We start from the raw sequence: 23,594 nt of genomic DNA on the forward strand, positions 1-23,594 counted from the left end.
ACTTGGTCATTTCAGTCTGGATTAGACATCAGGTGTGAGGACTGTGGGAATATGGGAGCAGAGGGTACTTGGGACAGAGCTGACGGCTGGTAGTGTAGGCAATGAAACAGCTATCCAGGGAGAGTACATGAATTATGAAAAGAAGAGCAAGAACCGCAGGACTGTGGAAACTTCTACAAGCCTGTGAGTCTTATCAGGTGTGTTAAGACAGCTCCCTTGGTCTGTAATTCCCCCAATTTAGGGACCAACAGAGGAAATCCAGCAAGGTAAGGGAAACGATAGGGGACAGTGAAGTTCCAGAGGTGGCTGAAGGTATCCTGGGACACCCAGGTTGACTCAGCCCAGCATTTAGTAGCTCGTGTGATGGGCAGCGGGTAAGGAGGGCACACGGGATATCTTTCTGGATGGCATTTCCCTTCAGCTTTTAACTGTCCTGGGCTTGCACCAGACAAGGCACGACTGCACCCACTTTGGGGCACAGCATGGGTGTCCCAGGCCGACCCAGGGTGGGGTGGGGGGGCTGCAGGCAGCAGGGCCTAAGGAGGGAGGTGTGGAGGGAGGAGGCCCACTGCCATTCTTGGTATGGTTCTCTTTCCAGGAGCAGAGTTGTATCTGGCCTCACTCTGGGCAGCTTATAAGGCCTGGTGTGAGTTTTGTTGATGCAAGTGCAGCATAAAAGGAACAAATCCGCCAGCACCAGGGCTGTTGCCACTGGAGTCCTTTTGCATACATTTCTCAAATGATAATTCACTCTACCCAGCCCCCTTCCCCACCCCCCTAGGCCGATTTATTGAAAAAACCACCTTATATGGTAATATTGTTAACACACCGTCAGCTGGCCTTTTTAGGGACTCTGTTTAAAGAAGATCCGCCTCTGGGGTTTTATATTGCTCTGGTATTTATGCCAAAGACACACCAGCTCTCCGTCACTGGGAGAAGGACCTCTCGTATACTCGGTGAGTACTGCACACACAGCTTCTGCCATCCCTTCCTTTCTGAGGCTGCCTGGCCTCCTGGGTGCGGGAAGTGCCTCCAGATTGGCCTGGCTTCCGTGACGCTGGCCCAGCTCACATGTCAAGGCGCTCGGTGGGCAGTGGGGCCTCCGGGCATGCTGCTGCCTTCCAGGAAAAGGCATCTCTGGGCACGGGGCATGCTGGACAGCCCTGCAACTGGATGGCGGGTGGGATAAAACACCTGTGGTCTCTACTCACCCTGCTCACCTGGGCCACTGCAGATCTATAACCTCATGTCCTCTGTCATGGCTCAGAATGTCTGAGAGGCTGTTTTAGGGAAGCGGATGTTTTGCAGGAAAACAGCTTCTTCTCGGGGTATTTGAATCAAAGCCAACAATGGTCCCAGGATCCATGCGATGTCTGTGTTGGGAATGGAAGTGTGTTTTCTTCAGTCCCCTTGTGGGTCTCACTCTCCTCTGATTCATGCTTGGCTGAGATGAATTGAGAATTTTCTCAGTCCTTGAAGGCTCCAGGGTCATTGGGGGATGTGGAAACTCAGGGTTGGGGCACGGGCAAGTGTCCTGTGGCATCATGCAGGTTTAGGGCTGGCGGGAACATGACAGTCATCTAATTCATTCTGAAGACACTGAGGCCTAGAGAAGTTAAGTGACCTGCCCGAAAGGCTCACACCCAGCTGTGAAACCACCTACCAATGCCTTCATCCTCCCCTCCGATCCCCTGCAACACATGCACGCACAAATAATTAAGAGGGAAATGAGACCAAGGGGCTGTTTCCACTTTTGTGATCAGAGTTGTGAACATCTGTTTGTGGCTGAGGCAGCTTGGTGCAGTGGTGGAGCCCTTGGAGGCAGACTGCCCAGCTGCCAGAGTTACTTGGTGACCCCAATGTTCTCACCTGTAAAATGGGAGTGCTAATACCTACCTGGTATTATGGGAGTAATAATACCTACCTGGCAGTGTTGTTGTGGGGATTAAATGAGATAATACATTTATAGGGTGCTCAGCTCAACACTGTTAGGGCCTGACCCTGAGTGCTTTAAGTATCACCTGCAGGGCTTGTTAAAACACAGATTGTCCTCCACCCCACCCCAGATTCTGATTCGGTAGGCTGGGGTGGGGTCTGATAATCTGCATTCCTAATAAGCTCCCAAGTGATGCTGAAGCTGCAGTTCTGGAACCACACTTTGCACGGGGAGGCACTGAGGGCTTGCTTTTTACTATTCGAACAAGTTTAGACTTTGAGGTTAGCCTTTGAGCGGAAAAGAAACTGAGCTTCCTCTGGTGGAGATGGATAGGTACTTGGAGAAAATGCAATGAGCAATGTGATACTACATGCCAGGTCTGGGATACCAAATGGGCAGTATGACATCATGACTTTGAGGCTAGAGTTCTTTTCTCCTTCCCTTTGTTCATTGCACCAACATTTATTGAGTACTTTTTATGTGTCAGGCTCCTGCTCCTTAGGGACAGTGTAGAGGCTTCTGCAATCACTAGGAGAGATGAGCAAACAAACAGATAAAGCCCGGGAGGGGCCGTCACCCAGTCCTGGAGTTATCTGGGAAGGCTTCCTGGAGGAAGGGTACCTGAGCTGGGTACTGATGTAGGATTAGTCCCCAAATCAGGGAAGCATGGTCTTTGGACTGTTTAAGTGGCTCAACTCCACTGAATTAGATTTCAAGACAGGAAGCAGGGACAGTTTAAACAGAGGGGCTGGCAGCGCTGGATTACTAAGGCTTCATACACTAAAGGGTTAGGCAATGGGGGACCACAGAAGCGTGACGGCAAGAGATCTGCCCTTTGAAGGGACTGCTCTGTCAGCGGTCTGGAAGAGAGTGGACTGGAACAGGGCGAGAGCGCTACCGGATTGTGCAGAGGCCCTGAGCTGGAGCGCCGCGGTGGCGCGGAATCAGAAATACAAGACCCCAGGATTGGTTGGAAGGGCAGTGGGAGGAGTCGGGTCTTGGGCGTGGCCTCCAGAGTGGGCGGTGCTCTTCTCTCTCGGGCGGTTCCAAGTAGAGGATGGTGATGAAGGCCGCAGTCCCGGAGGTGGAGTCGAGGTGCTAGGGGTCTGGGGTATAGATGCCCTGCAGGCAGTCTTCTAGAGCCCGGGAGAGGGGTCTGGACTGAGCGGATCCGGCAGAGCAAGAGAGAGAGAGGCTCAGGTAAAAGAACAGGCCCAAACGGCAGATTCCTGAGGATAAGAAATATTACTAACCAGAAGTCATTTTTAATTTAGTTAAGTATACCAACGAAGTCAAGATAACAAAGTTGATTAGAGGTGCTGCTGCTGGAATTTTCCACCGCAGGAGTGTTTTTTGTTAAATTATTTCTCTCTGCCAGGCTAATTGTATGGATATGTGTGTCTGCAGATTATTATAGGCAGCTGCTTAATGTCGTTTGAAGCCCTCACTGCAAAATATTTCTCCAACTATTGTTTGAGGTCCCACCATCTGAGAGGCCTTCCTTTTAGGACTTACATTTTGTACTGAAATGAAAATGCCTTTGGAAAGTGGTGTAAGTTCAGTCTTCCCTTTAGTAATCATTGATTTGTGAAGTGGATGGTTCAACTCCTTCCAATATGACAGACTTCATTATGGGAGCAAGTTCTGATAGAGAAGAGTAAGAGAGGTCATAAGAACTATGATTTTTGCAGCCCTTTGCAACAGGGTTTGGCGAACTTTTTCTGAGGAAGGCCAGATAGTAAATATTTTATGCTTTGCAAGTCTGAAGGTTTCTGTGGCGACTATTCAAGGCTGCCATCATAGGGATAGCAGCCATAGACAGTATGTAAATGAACAGGTGTGGCTGTGTTCCAATAAAAGTTTATTGATAGGCTCTGAAATTCAAATTTCATATAATTTTCTCAAGTCATAGAGTATTATTCTTTGGCGTTTTTTGCAACCACTGAAAAATGTCAAAATCATTCTTAGCTGGTGGGGCCCACGAAAACAGGCATTAGTTTGCAGATCCTGATTTACAATTATAAAGCACTTTCGTTTCCACTATTTCTTTTTTTTTTAATGGTTTTTTTTTTTTTTGAGAGAGAGAGAGACAGAGCATGAGCGGGGGAGGGGCAGAGAGAGAGGGAGACACAGAATCTGAAGCAGGGTCCAGGTTCCAAGCTGTTGGCACAGAACCGGACATGGGGCTCAAACTCATGAACCATGAGCTCATGACCTGAGCCAAAGTCAGATGCTCAACCGACTGAGCCATCCAGGTGCCCCACATTTCCATTATTTCATTTGCTTCACAATCCCAGGAGACAGATGCTACCCTTTCCAGGAAACTGAAGGCCAGAGGGGGATTCAGGGGAAGGGGCCATGGGAAGGGGATACCCTGAGGGAGGAGAAGGGGAAAGAAAGGGAAGCTGGAAAGAACTCTGAAGCCAAATCTTGTCTCCTTCAGAGTGACAGGTTGGGGGGCTAACATCTCTGCCCTCATGTTTGCCTGAGGGTGGCCAGGGAGATGAGTGAATGAACACATTTTTTGGCACCCATTATGTCTTTGGGTTTTGACCACCCTGAGGGGCGGGGTGGAGCTGGGTTTCTAACTCTGAAATCCTCAGTGAAGACCAGATGTGCCGAAAGAGCCAGAATAATTCTGTTGGCTTTCTGTGAGCACAGAATGGTTGTGACCCCGGGAAACCACAGTGACTTTGGCTTTGGTTCAGCTGACACACTCAAGCCTAGTCACAGATTACCAGCAAGCAGCTGAGAAAGGTCTAGAATTTCTCTTGGCAAAGACATTCCAGGAGAGCCTGGCTTCATGGTGAAACCTTTCTTCTCAGGCAGTGTGGGACCCCGTGGAGGCCCCACTCCAGGCCAGCAGCCCTACCCCTGTCTTTACCTCTGTCACTTCTCATTTGGTTCTGACTTCAAAAAAGCAGATTTAAATCCAGCTAAAGTGCTGCACAATGGCATTGTTGACAGCTTTAAGTTGCTTTGTGGCTTGTCTCAGCTGCTGCTCAGCTTGGGAAACAAAGTCCAATCCTCTCCTTCCGTGTGTGGGGAACTCAGCGGGAGACAAAAGGGTCCATTGAAAAGCCAGACAGGCTTGAACTACAAATCACACCAGAGAGGGATGCTGAGGGGACCCCAGAGGGAGATAGTCACAGAGATGCAGCTTTTCCTCTCAGCCACCTTCTAGCTTTTGAGGTGGTTTTCCCTTCCTGGTGGACCACGTGCTAGAACAGGGCAGCACAACTGGTAGCCGACCAGCTTGTGAAGAGAAAACTGTCTCCCTGTGATTCAAATCAGGCCCGTGTGAGCAAGCTGTCAGGAGACTGGACTGTGGGGACCCAGGGATCCCAGGGGCAGGGCAGATCAGATCTGGAAAGGGGCCACTCAGGTGGTAGTGGGGGTCACCCACTGTTTATTGAGCACCTACTGTTTGCTAAGCACTGAGTTAGTTTTGAGGGCTGTAAACATAAACCCAGACTTAGTCCTGGCATAGGAGGGGTGCAGAGGCTCAGAAAGAGAAGTGAACACAGATCCTTTTGTTTCGGCCTTTTGCTGCCAACGGCTCTAGAGAGATGGAGAGACAGAGGCAAAAACACCAAACATGGAGAAGTTAGGACAGTTTCACTAAGGAAGGTGTAAGCTTCCGGCTTTGGAACCTGTTCTGAGTTGATGCCAGCCCTGCCTCTTCTTGACTGAGAACTTGGGCCAAGTTCTTTCCCTTCTCTGAGACTTGGCTTCCAAATCTGTAAAATAGAAATAAAAACATTTTCCCTTGGGGCTTTTATGAGGATTAAATAGATAATCTATGTGAAGAGCCCCACATTTTTTAAAATTAAAAATACATTTTTACCAAAAATGGAAACATGGACAATACTGGTATGTTTCACCTAGCAATGCAGCTCACCCCTTTTCTGTTGCATTAACTATTCTGCTCTCCCCATTATACAAAGGTTTCAGGCAGTTAGTTTACAAGCCAATTTATTATTCGACAACTTCCTTTGATATTACGTGGCTTCTAATTTTGGTTATTTTAAGCGGTGATAAACTAGCCCGTAGCCAAATCTTTGCATTCACCCATGAGTGTTTCCCAAGCATAAAATCCTGGAAGTGCCTTTGTGGAGTCAAAAGTTACATTTTTAAGACCGGGGACAAGGATTTTCGAATTCCCCTTCTGAAATGCAGTGCAATTTGGCACACCTCCGCTGTGAATGCAAACCCACCTCCCCACACCTTTGCCAGATGCGGGGAGGGGGCGGGGGGCAAGCATCGGACCTGGTGTTCCAGCTAGAGGTGGTGTTAGCTTTTAGCCTGGCCCCAGAGTACTGCTCCCTCTTCCCAAGACCCCATGTCTCGCTTACAGATGCTAAACAAGAGCCATCACAGTTTGCTTATTTCGACCCACGTGCAAAACCTCGTATTTACCCTGTTAGGTTTAATATTATTTGACTTGGCTCATTTTCTCTGTTTTTTCAGATCATCTTGGGTTTTGATTGTTCCATCCAACACATTTAATATTATACTCTCTTCCAGCTCTGGAAGTTTGATCGGCACGTACCCCATATTTTCATCCAACGCATTTATAAAAATGTGTGACAGAGGACTGAGAGTGGAGCCTGGAGGAATGTTGCTGCCTCCAGGTTGATGTTGACTCATTAATTAACACCTTTCAGTGACAGTAATTCAGGCAGCTGTAAATATGCCTAACTCATTTATTGTTCAGCCCACATGGCTTTATCAATAGGGATATCACAGGAGACCTCGTCAGATGCCATGATCAAGTTAAGGTCCAAGGTCTCCCACCTTCTTCTGCATTCCCAGCCCACAGCAGTCCTGGGGAAAAAGGGGAGGCTGTCACTCTGTCAACACTTGTTCTTGGTAAACCCTTAGTAATTATAAGAAATCACTGCTTCTTTAATAATGCTTTCTTCTTTAACAGTGCCTTCTGGAAACCTGCCTACCTTGCATATCAAGATTAACTGATGTTTGAGAAATCTGCTTTCTTTCCCTTTTTGAACATTAGAACAAACTTTGCCCATCTTCAGTTTTCTGACATCCCTTCATTTCCCACTCTTCTAACATGGTAGGAAGTTAGGATCTTCTCTGCAGTCCAGAAACTGCTCAGACCGGAAACTATTGTTTTAAGCAGCTAGGGGAGGGTGCTGTCTTTCAATCTCCATCTCATCTCACACCTTGAGTTCCTCTTACCAGTGTTTGGTCTATCTTTGTTACTCTGAAAATCCTTCTCCTTGACTCCCATTGATTAATTCACTCCTTCATTTTGATGACAAACATTTAAAAGCACACTCTGTGCCAGATATTGTGTTGGGCACACTGAAGAATCGTGGGGGGAACAGGACAGACCCAGCTCCTGCCTTTGCAGAGCTATGAACGAGCCGGGATATGCAGAGTTGATCATTGCTCATGCAAGTTCAAGGTGCTGTGGGGCCAAGAAGAGGGGATACTGACAGACTGGTGGGCCAGAGAGGCCTCATGAAAATGCAGTGTCCATGCAGAGGCCTGGCAGGTGATAGGAGTTAGACTAGCAAACAGGTGAGGGGAGGGTGCTCCAGACCCTGCGTCTCAAGGTCCGGCAGGGAGAGAAGATGACACAGTTCAGAGAATGGAAAGAAAGTCCATATAGGCAGAGTGAGAAGGCCAAGAGGGGGCAAGAGGGAAGGTGAGCCTGGAGACACAGGCCCGGCCAGACCCTGGGGAGCTCTGTGGCCTGAGTTAGAGGGCTGGGACTTGATCCATAGCCATGGGGAACCCCAGGGGGAACAGGGACAGAGGCAGAGCTGGATTCAGGAAGTCACAGCAGCTTCTTCCCTGGTGTCCACTCTGCTTTGAATGTAACAGGGAAGAGCTTCCTTTTAGCCTTAAAGCGTGTTACTAACCTTCTGCTCAGCCTCGACTTTGCCTTTCTGACCTCATATTCACAAGCCTGTGTCTCTGTCTCCTCCTTGCTTTGTCCACCTTTGATGTGAGGTACCGGAAGAGCCAGGGTCACAGATTTCCATAGCATTTATCTCCTTTCCCGGCCTGTGGTCAAATGTTCTGAATGAAGCTTCCAGGGGCCTTCCTCCTCAGCAGCCACCTGTTTTTCCTGGACTGCTGAGAGTTAACCTCCCTGAGCCCAGGGCCTTTCTGTCTTCCACCTGTCCCCCTGGGGGACCCCCAGGCCAGGGGGCAGTCTGCACACCCTCCCCTGAGCTTCTGTTGTTTCTTCTTTGTCACCGAGCGCCAACGAGTCGTCAGCTGTTGTATTTTAGCCTCCCTGAAAGAAAGAAAACCTGCAACAGATGTGGGAAAAATGAACTCCCTCACCACTTTGCAGCCATCCCAATGCAGCGATGAGCATCAGCGGACGGACTGCTGCTTTCTCCACCCAAAGAGCCAGGGACTGGGCTTCCTGTCCAGAATCCTCTCTCCTCTCAGGCTGCCCTTCCTCCCCGAGCCACTTCTAATGTCCACATCCTATAAAGATATCCATCCTATTAGATTAGTCCCATTGAACACCAGTCATATTAGATTATTGACTTCATTCTGCCTTAATTACCTGTCTAAAGACACTATTGCCAAATATGGTCCTGCTCTGACACGCTGGGGGTGAAGACTTCAACATATGACTTGGGGCGGTGGGGACACAATCCAGCCCGGGACAGCAGGCTCCAGGGAAGAAGTCCAACTGCCAGGGAGTGGGAGTTCAGGCCCATGTCTGCTCTTCGTGGAACTGGGCCCTGGTTGGAGGTGGAGTCAAGCTTCAGAACCAAGAAGCCTGTCTCCAGCATGATTTTGACAAGGCGCTGACTAGTTCTCTTCTCCCCCTGCCCCGAAGGTGCTCCAGCCCCCGGTTCACTCGGCCACACTCACCATGTGTGAAGAGGAGACCACTGCGCTCGTGTGTGACAATGGCTCTGGCCTGTGCAAGGCTGGCTTTGCTGGAGATGATGCCCCCCGGGCTGTCTTCCCCTCCATCGTGGGCCGCCCTCGCCACCAGGTATGTGCTCATCCGGACCCAAGGCTTTGAGCCTCTAGGAGGAAGCGCTGCATGGTGGAGACTACCTGACGTGTGTGTGTGCGCGCGTGTGTGTATGTGTGTGTGTGAGCTTTGTGAGTGCATGTGTTGGGGGTGGGGGGGGGACTCGCTTCCAGTTAACTAACAGAGCAAGACCCTTCAAATAGAAATATCCAGGACTAAACCCAACATAGCCCAGGCATGCAGGGATGGTATTATGTTTGGCTTAAGTCTTTGGAAGAAACTTGTAAAAAATACCTGCAAGTAAATAAGAACTTTGCCTTTAAGAAATGTACACTCTGTGAACTAACTTGAGATCACAGGCTACAACAGAGGCAAAATATTTCACCAGGAGGAGCACAAAGGAGGGAGAGATTAAATATGAGTGGAGGGACCAGGGAAGAGAGGCTTTGCAGAAAAGGGAAAACTGAGGATACGGAGGATCTCCTCATATGCAGAGAAGAGCAGGAGCCAAGATGTGGGGACGTCAAAATGTAAGCAGAGGGTATCTGAGGAGAGCAAGTGTGAGCCCTGTGTGCGTGAGGTGAGGGAAGAAGCGCATGGAAGGCCCTGCTCTCTCGGAAAATGACGTTGTCTTAGGAGAGAGAAGAGAGATGAGCCCACAGGAAACCCTCCCCCTTCTCTCCACGCCACCTCCACATTCATCAGTACCTGCCTCACCCATGTCTCGTTCTGTCCTGTCTCCAGGAAGAAAGATATCTTTCCCATCTGTATCCTTCTTCACAGCCCCTCCAGTGCCTAGATCCCCCTAAGTGGAGCCCTCAGCCAATCTGCTTCTTCCTTGTCTTTTGCATTACAGGGTGTAATGGTGGGAATGGGCCAGAAAGACAGCTACGTCGGGGATGAGGCTCAGAGCAAGCGAGGGATCCTAACTCTCAAGTACCCCATTGAACACGGCATCATCACCAACTGGGATGACATGGAGAAGGTATTGGTGGACTCCCCCCTTTTGGTATAATAATGCACCGTCATGACCCTCGTCTCCCACAGGCCTCTGTCCTGTCAAGTGCCTCTAAGATGTGTCTCATATCCTTCCTTCCTTCTTCGTCCATCCCCCTGGTCACTCCCCGTGGGGCTGCCAATGGCTCTCGTTGGACGGCTGCAATGGCTTCCTGATTTCTTTGTCTCCAGCCTCACCATCCAGTGAATTCCCTGCACTGCTGCAAAGCCAGTCTTCCTAAAAACAGATCAGATCGTGTCCCTCATCTTCTCGAGAAGCTTCGGTAGCTCCTCATTAACTGACAGTAGCTTCCTAACTCCCTGTCTGGGGTCTGAGGACCTGTCCTACCTAATGCCCAGCTTCATCCTTTCAAACAGTTTTCGCTCTAGCAGGTGCTCAATGCTGCTGCTGCCTCTACGGGGGCAAATGGCTTCTCTCCCTTTCATTTTTTCCTGTCATGACCTCAGGGAGCTGCATTAATGCCATGTCGTTATGATGATTCTCTAATGAAAGTTCTAAGTAGGACTCTCTAGGGGTTTCTAGAAACGTGTGTGTGTGTGTACGTGTGTGCGCAAGAAAATGCAGGGGTAAGGGGGGGATTTTTAAATGGTAGTTTGTGATCAACAAAATCACGTGTGGGAAATGCTAATAGAGCCTTCCTAATATTCTTTTGATATGTTCTGCTGACATTTGTCTGAGAATCCTTGTTTTTGCAAGGAGTGCCTTTTGAAGTGCCATAGAATGCTTATCGAACAGACTGCGACCAGAGAGGAGGATGTTGCTGTGAAATCTGTAATACACTCTACTCTTGTCTAAATCCCAGATTCAGTTATTTGGGGTGTGAAGCTTTTACGCTGTGCAGTGGCTAACAGCACAGATCCTGGAGTCCGTGGCAGGGAGGTCTGGCAGTGGGTTCTTCCTTTTGAGCCTCAGTTTCTCCATTTGTGTAGATAAAAATACTTACTTCATTAGGGTTGCTTTGGAGACTGAATTAGGTACTCAGTATGATCTCAAGGCATGGAACACTGTACTCAGTAAATGGCATCTATTACTCATAGTATCTAACAGAATCTAATTCAAAAACATAATAGACAAAATATTTTGGTATAAAAATATTTTAGCAGTAATTATTTTAGTAGTAATAATGTGTGACCTCTTTAAAGAAATTCCTGAACATATATTATACACCTCAAAGAAAAATAGAATAGGGGAAAGCTGTCAAATCTTCCCAAATTCATTTATAGGCTCATTGCCTTTCTAATAAAAAACTCACAATTTTTAAAATTGTATATATATATATTTTTAAATTTTTTTTAACATTTATTTATTTTTGAGACAGAGAGAGACAGAGCATGAACGGGGGAGGGTCAGAGAGAGGGAGACACAGAATCCGAAACAGGCTCCAGGCTCTGAGCTGTCGGCACAGAGCCCGACGCGGGGCTCAAACTCACGGACCGCGAGGTCATGACCTGAGCCGAAGGTGGCCGCTTAACCGACTGAGCCACCCCGGCGCCCCTAAAATTGTATATATTTAAGGTGTACAAGCTGATGGCTTGATACACATTTATATATGTAAGAGCCACCACATTCCAACTAATCAATGTACCTATCACCTCACATCGTGACTTTTTTTTCCTCGTACTGAGAACACTTAGGATTTACACTCTTAGCAAATTTCATATACACAGGACAGTAGTGTTACCTATAGTCACCATGCTATACATTAAATCTCCAGAATTTATTCATCCTGCATGAAGGCTTTGTACCCCTTGACCAGCATCTCCCTGTCTCCCCACCCCCAGCTCTTGGTAACTACCATCCTACTTTCTGCTGCCATGAGTTTGAGTAAAAAAAAAAAAAAAAAAAAAATCACAATTTTTAATTCTGCAGGGTAATCATAAATAACGTACGTTTGGAGAAATAAATAAGGCAAAATTTATGAGAACACAATGAGTAAGGAAAACTATGAGAAGCTTGCCATGTTCACATATTAAAATATAATATAGTATACAAATTAAAATAGTTTGGTACTAGCACAAAGGTAAAGAGGAAATACATGATAAATGAAACTTTGAACACCAAAGGGAGAACAGGGTTGGTCAACAAATTATTCCAGAACAACTGATGAGTTATTTGGGGGATGGGAAGTCTTTATGGCCTCTACCATACACCATTTCACCAAACACATATAAACTGAATATAAAAGTTAAATATAAAAATTCAAATGGTAAAGAAATACAGCATAGTAAGCATGAGCATTTATCAAATTTCTGGTGAAAGAAGTCATAGAGGGAAAAAATGACAAATGTGATTTTCAAAAAATCATGGCTTCTAGTATGTGAAAAACATAACCAAATGTAAAAGGCAAACAATAAGTTGCAAAAAAATTCACAAGAGCAATGAAGATTAATATAAACAGCCAATGTAAATTGATGACTAAAAATACAAAGTCTCCACTGGGCAAATAAATAAAGGACATGAACAGATAATCCACCAAACAGAAATTATAAAAAGTTGCAAATCTGAAAACACTTAAACTCATTTGAAACAAATGTAAATTGTCAAAGTAAAACAATGAGGTATTATATTTCCCTACCAAATTATTTCCTATATTAAGAGTGAGAACCCTGGATGCAGGTAGGGGAAAAATGGGCTTTCTTATTCTGGAGGAAAGAGTGATTTAGCCTCTTTGTTGGTAAAAAGAAATGAAAAGGTCTTCTGGGGTGCCAGAGTGGCTCAGTTGGTTAAGCATCTGACTCTTGATTTCGGCTCAGGTCATGATCTTATGGTTCGTGAGTTCGAGTCCCGTGTTGGGCTCTGTGCTGCAGAGTCTCCTAGGATTTTCTCTCTCTCTCTCTCTCTCTTTCCATCTCTCTCTCTCTCTGCCCTTCCCCCATCTCTTTCATAAATACATTTTTTAAAAAGGTCTTCCAATCACCATGCTAATAGCCTAGTAATTCCACTTTTAAAATTCTTTTCTTTCGAAATGCCCTGAATAGAAAAAGGAAAATACAATATGTGCAAGATAGCTATGATAGGATTATTTATAAACAAAAATCAAAGATACCATGAACAGTAATACAATTAAATATACGATAGCATATGATGAAATGTTGTATAAGCATTAAAAATAAATGTTCAATTAATTAAAAAGAAATATTTACTATGAAAAAAGAAATTATTTATGTTACACTCACCAAACAGTGGCAGGAAACAAGATTGAATGTAAAAACATAAAAATAGTGTAACAATAAATAAATACAAGTACATGAAATAAATAAGTCGTGATAGTAATAAATTTGAAAATGCTCAAAGGTGAAAGATTAGTAAGAAGAAAAAGCCAAAGTGTTAACTATTATTAGATGATGGAAATGTGGGAGACTTTTACTCCTCTTAGAAATAGTTCTATAATTTTAAAATTATCAACATCTCTAAGTTTTAAAGTACTTTGTAAAAGCTCTAAAAAGTTAAGTGAAAATGAAGTGCAGGTAGTTGGCCTCAACAGTCATGATTCGGATTCCTGGACCTGGGGTCCAGCCTGGGAACCTGCACCAACAGCAGTCACCCCAGCTCGTTCTGTGATAAAGCGTCTGGGGCCCAAATTTGAAGAAATACTGACATCACTCAATTAAGACTCATTGCCATTCATATCTCTGTTGTGAAACTTACATAGACAGGGCCTTGGCTTCTGCCATGTCCTCTGCCTCAGATGCCCTTCTCAGCCTCTGGAGACCTTCCTTTGCCTGCAGGGCCAACTCAAATCCCCCAGATAATGAACTGCCTCCTCTTTTACTCAAAATGTGGATATATCTTTCTATTTTGTCTTCTTGGGTGTTTTACTCCTCTCTGGGCCTTGAAACCAAGATCAAGGGACCATGTCTGATTTCATATCTGTCCTCACTACAGTTAGCACCATCCTAGCACAAAGCCGGGAGTCCACAAATATATGGGTGCAATGGAAGCAAATGACCCTATGCCCCGCCTCTGAGGAAATCAGAGCCCTATGTCCCTGCCACTCTGCTGAATCCCTCTGAGATGTAGAGTCCTATTTGGTTGTCTTGGATCATTGGACACGGTGAGAAGAAATAGCTTCCTCTAAAGCAGTGATTCTCCACAGGAGCAATTTTGCCTCCTGGGAGACGTTTGGCAATGATTGGAAACATTTTTGCTTGTCATAGCTGGAGAGGTGCTACTGGCATCTAGTGGGTGGAGGCCAGGAATGCCGAACATCCTGTGATGCATAGGTCAGCCTCTCACATCGTGGAATTACCCAACCTGAAATGTCAAAGTGCTGAGGTTGGGAAACCCTGCTCTAAAGCACCAGCCTGGCCAGTAATAGACAGTGACAGTTCAAGCATATCTGTCAGGTTCCCATAGAGAGGTGTGAGCAGGGGGAGGGAACCAGGAAGAGATGTTGAGGCACCCAAGTACTAGGAACAGAGGAAAGCTCTTACACCCGAAGCCTGAAAGGTGGGTTAGGGGCAGTGTCACTAGAGCTGGAAGAGGAGCCACCCAATAGGAGCCGGGCTCACAGTGAGCCACACCATTGCTTGGAGAAACACCCTGACCTCTCTCCCTCTTCCCACTCTCCAGCCTCTTGCTGATGTCTTCCATCCGCCAAGCATAGCCAGAAGCCAGGAAGCAAGGAATACTGAGAGATGCAATGGGTCTTCTTCTTCTACAGAAGAAGAGTAAAGAGGAGGGAATTTCCTATGGAAATAATCAAGACGCTAAGTATATTGGCCCCAGATCTGAGTCCTGTCTAGGGCCCTGTTGAAAAGGAATGTAAACGCCAAAGGTTAAGCAGAAATTCCCAGGACTGACAGTCTTCTCTTCAGACCCATCCCATGCTGTGGACATTGTGTCATGCTCCCCCAGCATGTACATGCCAGTGGAATTTTATAGGAGACTCCTCACCTCGTTTGACTTTTGTCTCAACCAGATCTGGCACCACTCCTTCTACAATGAGCTGCGGGTAGCACCTGAGGAACACCCCACCCTGCTCACAGAGGCCCCCCTAAATCCCAAGGCCAACAGGGAGAAGATGACCCAGGTAAGAGGCCAAGAAGTCTTAAGCATGACACAAGAAAGCAGCATGGATCCCTTCTCCCTTTCACACATCAGTGCAGCAAAAATTTTTGAGGACATGCTATGTGTATAGTCTATGTCAGGCCCTATGGGAGGTGGGGTGGTGTAAATAGGCACAGCCCTTGCCCTAAATAAGGTTACAAACCATCCCATGAGCCAAGAGGTGCTGTGATTTCTGCCAGATCATCCTTCATTCTTCATTGTCCTTTCAGATCATGTTTGAGACCTTCAATGTCCCTGCCATGTATGTCGCCATTCAAGCTGTGCTCTCTCTCTATGCTTCTGGCCGCACAACAGGTGAGCAGCCTGTAATCTGATCCCTTCCTGACTTGATGTGGGGGGGCAGGTGCTGTAGAGAAAGCTGGGCTCCTGCAGAAATTCCTGCTCAGAAGAATCAAAGGGACAGTCAAAGTCCAGGGAAAACCCTGCTTAGGGATAACAGAAGGGAAGCCCATGTGGAATGCATTCAGGTCTACCCAGTAGAGCTGGCAAGAATTTATATGAATGAAGCATGACAAGTACATCCAGCAAGGGCTGTTTCCCTCACAACAGTCAGTCCCTGAGCTTACATACACTTTCTAGCAGTATTGGAATGTTTCTGCTCATGCGCCTGTGATGGTGGACATGTATGTGCCCTTGGTATAGAAGGGTGCTCAGGGAAACAGAAGGAACTTCAAGATAGAGCAATTTGTAATGGAGACTCGATAGCTTCCATGAACATTGTTCAACATTCATTCATTCAAGTATTCATTGATTCAATGAAAGATTGATTGATTGATTGATTCATGCATTCATTCATTCTTCAGACATTTCCCATTACTCCCTACCAGATGCCAAAGACTGCACCAGGCCATGGGCATACAGTGACAAATGAGACAGCCCTGCCATCCCAGAGCTAATGGTCTAGTGGGGGAGAGGCAAAATGAAAAGATTGTTTCACTGCTGATGACAAGGACAGTGATGGGGAATGTATGATGGTTCTATAATTCACTTATTTGTTTTACCATTTCTCTACTGCTGGACTTTTAGGTTGTCTCCAGTTTTTATTTTTTATTGTAAAATATGCTGTGATCAGCATCCTTGTACAAGTGTAAACTACCCGTCTCTGGATGTTTATTTTGTATCGAGCCCTTACTGAGCCATCTTATTAGCTCTAGCCATGTCTCAGTTGACTCTCTTGGGTCTTCTAGGTGTACAGCCTCATCATCTGTAAATAATGACAATTCTGTTTCTTTTTGATAATACCTCTTATTTCTATTTTCTGTCATATTGCATTGGCTAGAACATCCTCGACTGTATTAAATAATAATGATACAATAATAATGTTAGTGTTTCTCCATAGATTATGATATGGATTGAGATTTATTACCGTGTTGAAAAGCTCATTTCCCTCCATGGTTTAATAAGTTTCATCAGTCAAGAATGTTATTTTTTTTTAATTGGATGGTTTTTATGGTCCCTTCCAGATCTAACATTCTCCATGCCTGTGCATATGTGTTAGTTTAATGCCAGCAGGATGTGCAAATTATCCAGTCTCCTTAAAGAATGTGCAATTGAGATGCACACTGACAAGTATGCATTACCATGAAAGTGTTTTAAGGAATACAAGAAGGGAAGATGTTTTACTTGCCTTCCAGAAAGCTACCTTCTCATTTTGGAGAATGAATTGATGTACACAAAAAATATTATTATTGATCCTTATGGTGGGTGAATTTTCTTAGCTGCTTAAGAAAAGTATGGTAATTGAGGATCATTTGGCAACTGGTCCCAGAAAGATGAAAGACAAGAAGTTTTCATGGGTCCTATCCCTCTGTCCATAGGCATCGTGCTGGATTCGGGGGATGGCGTCACCCACAATGTCCCCATCTATGAGGGCTACGCACTGCCCCATGCCATCATGCGTCTTGACCTGGCTGGCCGTGACCTCACTGACTACCTCATGAAGATTCTCACAGAAAGAGGCTATTCCTTTGTGACCACAGGTATCCAGCCCCTTCCCTGATTCTCACTTGAGCTCAGAATGAAATCTGATCTAGGACCAGGTGTTCTTTGATGAGAAGTCTGTGGCCCCCTGCCCTCAAACTCTCCTGGGATAGATGAGGAGGCCCCTAGGCTGGGGCTGGGCCTCTGGACAGGACCAGGTAGTCAAGGCGGCCTTATTTATGGAGGAAGGTTCCCAACCAAGATGCCCTTGGGAGGGCGATAAACCCTCCTAAGTGCCCTTTCAGAGCATTCCCTGCTTCCCCAGGGACGTGCTACCTCTGTCCACATCCACACCAGGATCAGAGATGGTTTTTACAGTGCTAAATGGTAGCAAAAATCTGATGATGCATTTTGTTTCTTAGGGGCATTTGTGGTTTGTCTGAGGAACATGGAATAAATAAGGTCTGAATTTCTAAGGGGAAGTTGTCATGCCTCAGTGTCCACCCTGGACAAGAGGAGATCTTAGGCAGGGCCCTTCCTAGATTCTGTAAGATCACAGCAGATTCTCCTACATCTAGCCGGAAATGTGTCCTGTAAGGCCCTCGGGAAGGCCTGTAGCTTTGTCAGGGCAGAGTAAAGATGGCAAGGAGAAAAGCCCATGCGAAGTTTTGCCTGGGAATCAAGATTTTGAACTTGCACTTTAGGAAGAGGAATGAAAAATTAACATTTATCCTAAGAATGAATTCAGAGTAGAGGAGGAGGTTTTCATGGAGATCAAAATAGGACAAACTAACAGAACAGAGTATCTGCTTTCTGTCATTTCTCCTCTTACTAGCTGAGCGAGAAATTGTGCGAGACATCAAGGAGAAGTTGTGCTATGTCGCCCTGGACTTTGAGAACGAGATGGCCACAGCAGCCTCCTCTTCCTCCCTGGAGAAGAGCTATGAGCTGCCAGATGGGCAGGTCATTACCATTGGCAATGAGCGCTTCCGCTGCCCTGAGACCCTCTTCCAGCCTTCTTTCATAGGTGAGGTGTTGCCCACTGTCCCTGCTAATCGAGAGTGGGGATGGGAGGGGGTGAGGTAGAGGGGTGGGGGGACGGAGGGAGAAACACCAGGAGCCATGCACACTTTGTTTATGGTTTATACATAGCCCACATTTTTCCAAGAAGAACCAAAAACACATCAACAATACAACTAGATAAAATCTAATTTTTTAAATGTTTATTTCTTTTTGAGAGAGAGAGACAGACAGAGTGCAAGTGGAGGAGGGGCAGAGAGAGAGGGAGACACAGAATCTGAAGCAGGCTCCAGGCCCTGAGCTGTCAGCACAGAGCTCGATGCAGGGTTCAAACTCATGAATCGGGAGATCATGAACTGAGCCGAAGTTGGACGCTCAACTGACTGAGCCACTCAGGTGCCCCGATAAAATCTGATTTTAAATAAAAGTATAGGAAAATCAAAATAAAGGAAAAGCAGAATAGGGAATATAACATAAAACTAAGAATAAGGTTAATACACAAAACACTTCTTGGATGGCCCAACATTTAGGTCACTGGGACCAAAACCCACAGTGGTAAACAGAATGGGTCTGGGGGCAGACCTGGTCTCAAGTCCTGATTCTGCCCCTTCAGACCCTGTCACCTTGGATGCGTTACCTTCTTCAAACCTCAGTTTCCTCATCTATAAAGTATAAATAATGATAGTACCTACTAGATAGGGTTACAACAAGGATTAAATAAGAGAATATTTAATACAAGGACAACTACTTTTTTCGAGGAGCATATAAGAAGAGATGGGCCTGTGAGCAAATGCTGATAGATGGTGTAGTGTTACATACCAACTGCACAAAGTGATAGAAGCCTAGGAAATCAGTGAAGGCTTCTTGGAGAAGGTGAACATTTGAACAGAATCTTGAAGAATGAGTATCATTTGATGGTATCTGGGGACAGAAGGAGTGCAGGATGGGAATGGCCTGCAAGGAGGATGGAAGGCTACCTATAAAGACATGGAGGTGTGAAAGGTCATGTTGTTATTTGGGACATGATGGGAGAAGTAGGTGTGTGTGTGTGTGTGTGTGTGTGTGTGTGTATGTGTGTTTGCACACAGGGGAAACTGGAAGGAGTTGCCAGACCCCACAAAGAGCATGGTGTTTAATCATACTAGCAATGAAGATCCCTGCAAGTTTTTAGCTGGCAATGTAGTAGGGTCAGGTTTGTATTTTAGGAAGATTCCTCTAACCTCAGTGTGAAATTCTGTCACATGGAAAAACTACTAGAGGTGGGGGAGACTAGGTAGGTGGGCACGAGCTGGTTGGGCATGCAGGCCTTTCACTGTGGAAAGTCTTGGTGCCAGGCTAAGGTAGCTAGATGTAACCTGTAGGTTAGGGGGCTGTCAAAGACGATATGACGGGTATATCCATGCAGTGGAATACTGTTTAGCACTAAAAGAGAATAAAGAACTGACACAGGCTGTAACATGGATGAACCTTGAAAACATTATGTGAAATGTTAACATTAACATAACGTTAAGTGAAAGGCGCCAGACACAAAAGGCTACGTATTACATGATTCCATTTATGTGAAATGCCCAAAGCAGGCAAATCTATAGAGACAGAAAGTAAATTCGTGGTTATCTAGGGCTGGGCAAGGGGTGACGGGGGAGATGGCAGTGTCTGCTAATGGGGACGGTGTTTCTTTTTGGGGTGTTAAAAATGTTCTGAAATTAGGTTTTGGAAATTAGAGTTTGCACAATCTGTGAGTATACTAAAAGCTACTGAACTCTAAAGGGGTGAAAACTATGATATATGAATTCTAGCTCAATAAGGCTTGAAAAAAGACGACACAGTGGAATGTTCCCTTAGAACTATATCTTGTGTGGGGCTCCTGGGTGGCTCGGTTGGTTAGGCATCTGACTCTTGATTTCAGCTCAGGTCATGTTCTCACACTGTGTGAGTTCAAGCTCCACATCAGGCTCTGTGCTGTCAGAAGCACAGAAGCCTGTGCTTCAGATTCTCTCTCTCTGCCCCTCCTCCTCTAGCATTCTTTCTCTCTCAAGATAAATAAACTTAAAAAAAAAGAAAAAGAAATGTATCTTGGGTGATAAATGTGACAGGTCAGTCAGAACAGGAAGAACCGAAGGCCAGTTAGAGGTCTAATCCTGGGAGGCGATTAAGGGTGTGTACTAAGGTCTGCACCTTAGTACTGTTGGCTGCACCAACAGAAGGGTCACTTGAGGAGCTGGAAGTGTGGGTATTTATGACGTGATGGATGTTGACAAGATACTATGACCTGTACTAGGCATGGAGTCTGCCGGGATTCATGAAACCACCTACAATTCCATCATGAAATGTGACATCGATATCCGCAAGGACTTATATGCCAACAATGTCCTCTCCGGGGGCACTACCATGTACCCTGGCATTGCTGACCGGATGCAGAAGGAGATCACAGCCCTGGCCCCCAGCACCATGAAGATCAAGGTGGGTCCTGTCCCAGTTCCCTCCACCCTTTGGGAAAATACAAAGGTCCCAAAGACCTGCCTACTTGGGAGATGCTCCAAGTCTGTCTGCCCCGCCCATAGCTTGGTGGTCTCCTGGGCTCAGCATCGTCCTGGTCTAGGGCAGATTTCATCTCAGGGGATTATGCTCCTTGGGCACTGGTGAGCTGGAGACATGTTTAGCATGGGATCTCAAATGTAATCACATGATGTCACATGAGAAGGGGGTGAAAGAGCTTGGGATGACGAGAATATTGAGGGAGTTGAGGATGCAATCAGGAGGAGGGAAATAGAGGGAAAGAAAAGAAGGAAGCAATACTACAGCATCTTTAGACTTTAAAAGGGCTGTGTTGCCCCAGAGGAGGGTCAAAGTTTCGGAGAGAAAGTGTGGCGTGGGTCAGGCTGCTGGTTCACTCACAGACACATCACTTGATTCCTGGGCAGCCTTTGATCTGTTGTCTCCTCTTGGTTCCGGTCCTCCCCATGTGGCTGCTCACCAGGGCGGCTCACCTCACAGGCCTCATCAGAACAGGGGCCCACCTGTCTTCTGCTTCTCCCCAACCTCTGGTCCCCAAGCAGCCATACAGAGCTTTTAGGGCTTCGAGGAGATTTGCTGCCAGCAGGTTTAGAAAAAGAGTTGGGAATTGAATACAGGTAATGAATAGATTAAAAGTTACAAAGTCTCACAGTCAGGTTGGTCTCTGGGAGTAGGCCTGATCTGAGGAAATGTGTTCTAAGAACCTTTTCACAAAGGAGGGCTGCCCTAGGACTTCCCCCTTTCTAGCATATGGTGCTCAGCACAGGGAAGCAGAGTAGGTCACCGGGAGCCACTGGAGCCACCGTACTTACTAAGGCCTGCCATACCGGGGGCATTGTGCCAGGGCCGGGGCAGGGGCTTTTTACCAGGACCATGTGTCAGGATCCCACACCTCGCCTCGCCCCCAGATTCTGGCTCAACAGATTTGGGGTGTCCCATCACCTACATCGATAAACGAACACCAGCGTTTTGATGCATATCCCAATTTGTGAGCCACTGCCCTGAGTGATTCGTAGACATGATCACGGAGGGTGACTTAAATAAGACAAGAGGAGGGGAAAGGGCACTTGAAGCAGGAAAAATACAGAGCACAAAGGTTCCCCATGGTGTGTGTATGCAGGGACAAACACCCCCAGCCAAACTGGACAGCAGGATTTGTACAGAAGAATTGGGGAGATGAGACAGGCTGCAAGGATGTGGAAGAAGAGATGTGAGACCAAGGACACCAGCCCAGGACAGCCCAGTGTTTTCTCACAACCAGAGTGGCACAGCAATAAAGTGGCCATGCTGTCCTTGAGGTGTCAGTCCAAAGAGTGACCAAGTGACCTTTGTCTGACTGAATAATAAGATAACTTCTAAAGACTCTTCTTCCTCTCCAATTCCATGATCTCTGCAATTTAGGAAATATGTAGAGAGAGCCTAAGTAGACAAAAAAAAAAAAAAAATCCAGTGTCTGGTTTCTTCTAGCACTGAATTCTTAGACCCTTTAATAGCAGTCTTTCTGGATCTGCCTTTAGGTGGAGTTCAAAATTGTTTGACAGGACAACCAATTTCTAAAGGCTAAGCTCAGGACTTGCAGGGGCAAGGATGAACCGTGTGTGTATGAACTTGAGAACTTGTCAGATATAAGTGGCTGTTGACAGATGAAGCTCAAGACAGGGTGTGAGTGGACCGGCTGGCTCGGGATTGGAAGACTCAGACTGGCTGAGCTGCCCTTGCATCCGAACTCCAGGCAGGAACAGAGCAGCACTTTCCCTGCAGGTGTTTGCACGGGTCATCTATGGCTGAGGCACAAGCAACTGCGAAATCCCAGGGACATAACACTAAGTGTTTGTTGCTTGTGCATCTGCAGGTCAGCTGTGAGTCGGCCAATCTAAGTCAGGCCCGGCTAGGCAGCCCTGCAGGTCTAGCCAGCTCAGGTCAGGTCCATATCTCATTGTGGGGCCCAGGCTGAAGGGCCAGCAGCTTCTCGAGGGAAGCCCTTCCCCTGAAGGTGGCAGAGGCACAAGAGAGCCTGCCCGGCTGCATGCCTGAAGCGCATTTCAAGCTCCCGTTTGTATCACGTCTGCCTAAGTCCCATTGGTCAAAGCAGATACAAGGCCCAGACCAAAGCCACAGGGTGAAGCAATGCATCCTTCCCATGGGGGCGGGGTGGGGGGGGGGTGGGGAGAGGGAGGGACAAAGATTTGAGCAACAATCTAATAATCTACCACAAGGTTTACCCTGTTTGTTTCTGACCGTGCCCCTGTCCTTACCTGGGGCAGCCCGCTCTGTAATGAGAGGATTCCCAGACCACCTCGCTCTTCCCTTGGGGACTGACGGTGATTCACCACATTTATTCTTCGCAGATTATTGCTCCCCCAGAGCGGAAGTACTCAGTCTGGATTGGAGGCTCCATCCTGGCTTCTCTCTCCACCTTTCAGCAGATGTGGATCAGCAAGCCTGAGTATGATGAGGCAGGGCCCTCCATTGTCCACAGGAAGTGCTTCTAAAGTCAGAACAGATTCTCTGGGGATCCCCTTGAGACTGCTCTGTTACTAATCATGAAACATTAAAACCTGCAAGCCTTACCTCTCTGCGTGGGGCTTTTTCTCTCCTCCCCCCTGGGCTTTTACGTGGTGCTAAGGACTTTTCACACCTTATTTTTAATCCACACAATGATCCTGTGAGATACACATATCCCCATATTATGGATGAGGAAATTGAGGCTCAGAGAAGTTAAGGACTTGCTGAAGACCACAGAACCAAGATTAAAATCCAAGTGTGTCTAACTCTAAAGCTAGTACTCTCACTCTACTGCCTTGTTTCCTTTGCCTTCAACATGAGTAAGAATGAGGGCTAGATGACTCTTGGGGGGGGGGGGCGTGTTAAGAAACAAAGGCTTTCAGAGACGTACATCCTTTTACTCAAGGGCAAGACACAGAGAACATGAACACAAAGAGAAACACAAGGATTATAGGGTGTGACATATGAATGGTTCAAACACAGTGTTTGAACTTGTGTGGAGGAAGGTCATAGTGGCTTAAGGTCTCTATGAAGTCCTTTGTTATTGAGCATTAGGCTGTATCTTGCCCTGAAGCTAACTAAGAAAGGAGCAACATTCTTAGGAAGAATATGTTTTTCTTTCTTTTTCTCCTTTC

The 23,594-nt window shown here is 46.5% G+C and overlaps 1 protein-coding gene across 2 annotated transcripts; it reads left to right on the plus strand.

Annotated features, from left to right (window-relative positions):
• The first annotated feature begins 856 nt into the window (after positions 1 to 856).
• ACTG2 (actin gamma 2, smooth muscle) lies at positions 857 to 23,024 on the plus strand. Of its 2 annotated transcripts, none has more exons than XM_042932733.1 (9): positions 857 to 956; positions 8,769 to 8,930; positions 9,769 to 9,897; positions 14,852 to 14,962; positions 15,210 to 15,294; positions 16,818 to 16,979; positions 17,756 to 17,947; positions 20,219 to 20,400; positions 22,803 to 23,024. In XM_042932733.1, exons 2-9 carry the CDS (start codon positions 8,805 to 8,807, stop codon positions 22,944 to 22,946), a joined length of 1,131 nt encoding a protein of 376 aa, XP_042788667.1. In that variant the 5' UTR covers positions 857 to 956; positions 8,769 to 8,804; the 3' UTR covers positions 22,947 to 23,024. The 2 variants fall into 2 exon arrangements, with proteins under 2 accessions (XP_042788667.1, XP_042788668.1); XM_042932734.1 differs by lacking the exon at positions 857 to 956 and adding an exon at positions 2,977 to 3,136.
• The last annotated feature ends 570 nt before the right edge of the window (positions 23,025 to 23,594 follow it).

This window comes from Panthera leo, chromosome A3 (assembly GCF_018350215.1).
Source record: "Panthera leo isolate Ple1 chromosome A3, P.leo_Ple1_pat1.1, whole genome shotgun sequence".
NCBI classification, from domain to species: Eukaryota; Metazoa; Chordata; class Mammalia; order Carnivora; family Felidae; genus Panthera; species Panthera leo.

What these genes read in the sequence shown, in the direction of transcription:
- ACTG2 (XM_042932733.1), top strand. Translation starts at nt 8,805, where the DNA reads ATGTGTGAAGAGGAGACCACTGCGCTCGTGTGTGACAATGGCTCTGGC. An exon ending in ACAGGGAGAAGATGACCCAG is followed by an intron (nt 14,963 to 15,209) that starts GTAAGAGGCCAA and finishes TTGTCCTTTCAG; the next exon opens with ATCATGTTTGAGACCTTCAA. An exon ending in CCAGCACCATGAAGATCAAG is followed by an intron (nt 20,401 to 22,802) that starts GTGGGTCCTGTC and finishes TATTCTTCGCAG; the next exon opens with ATTATTGCTCCCCCAGAGCG.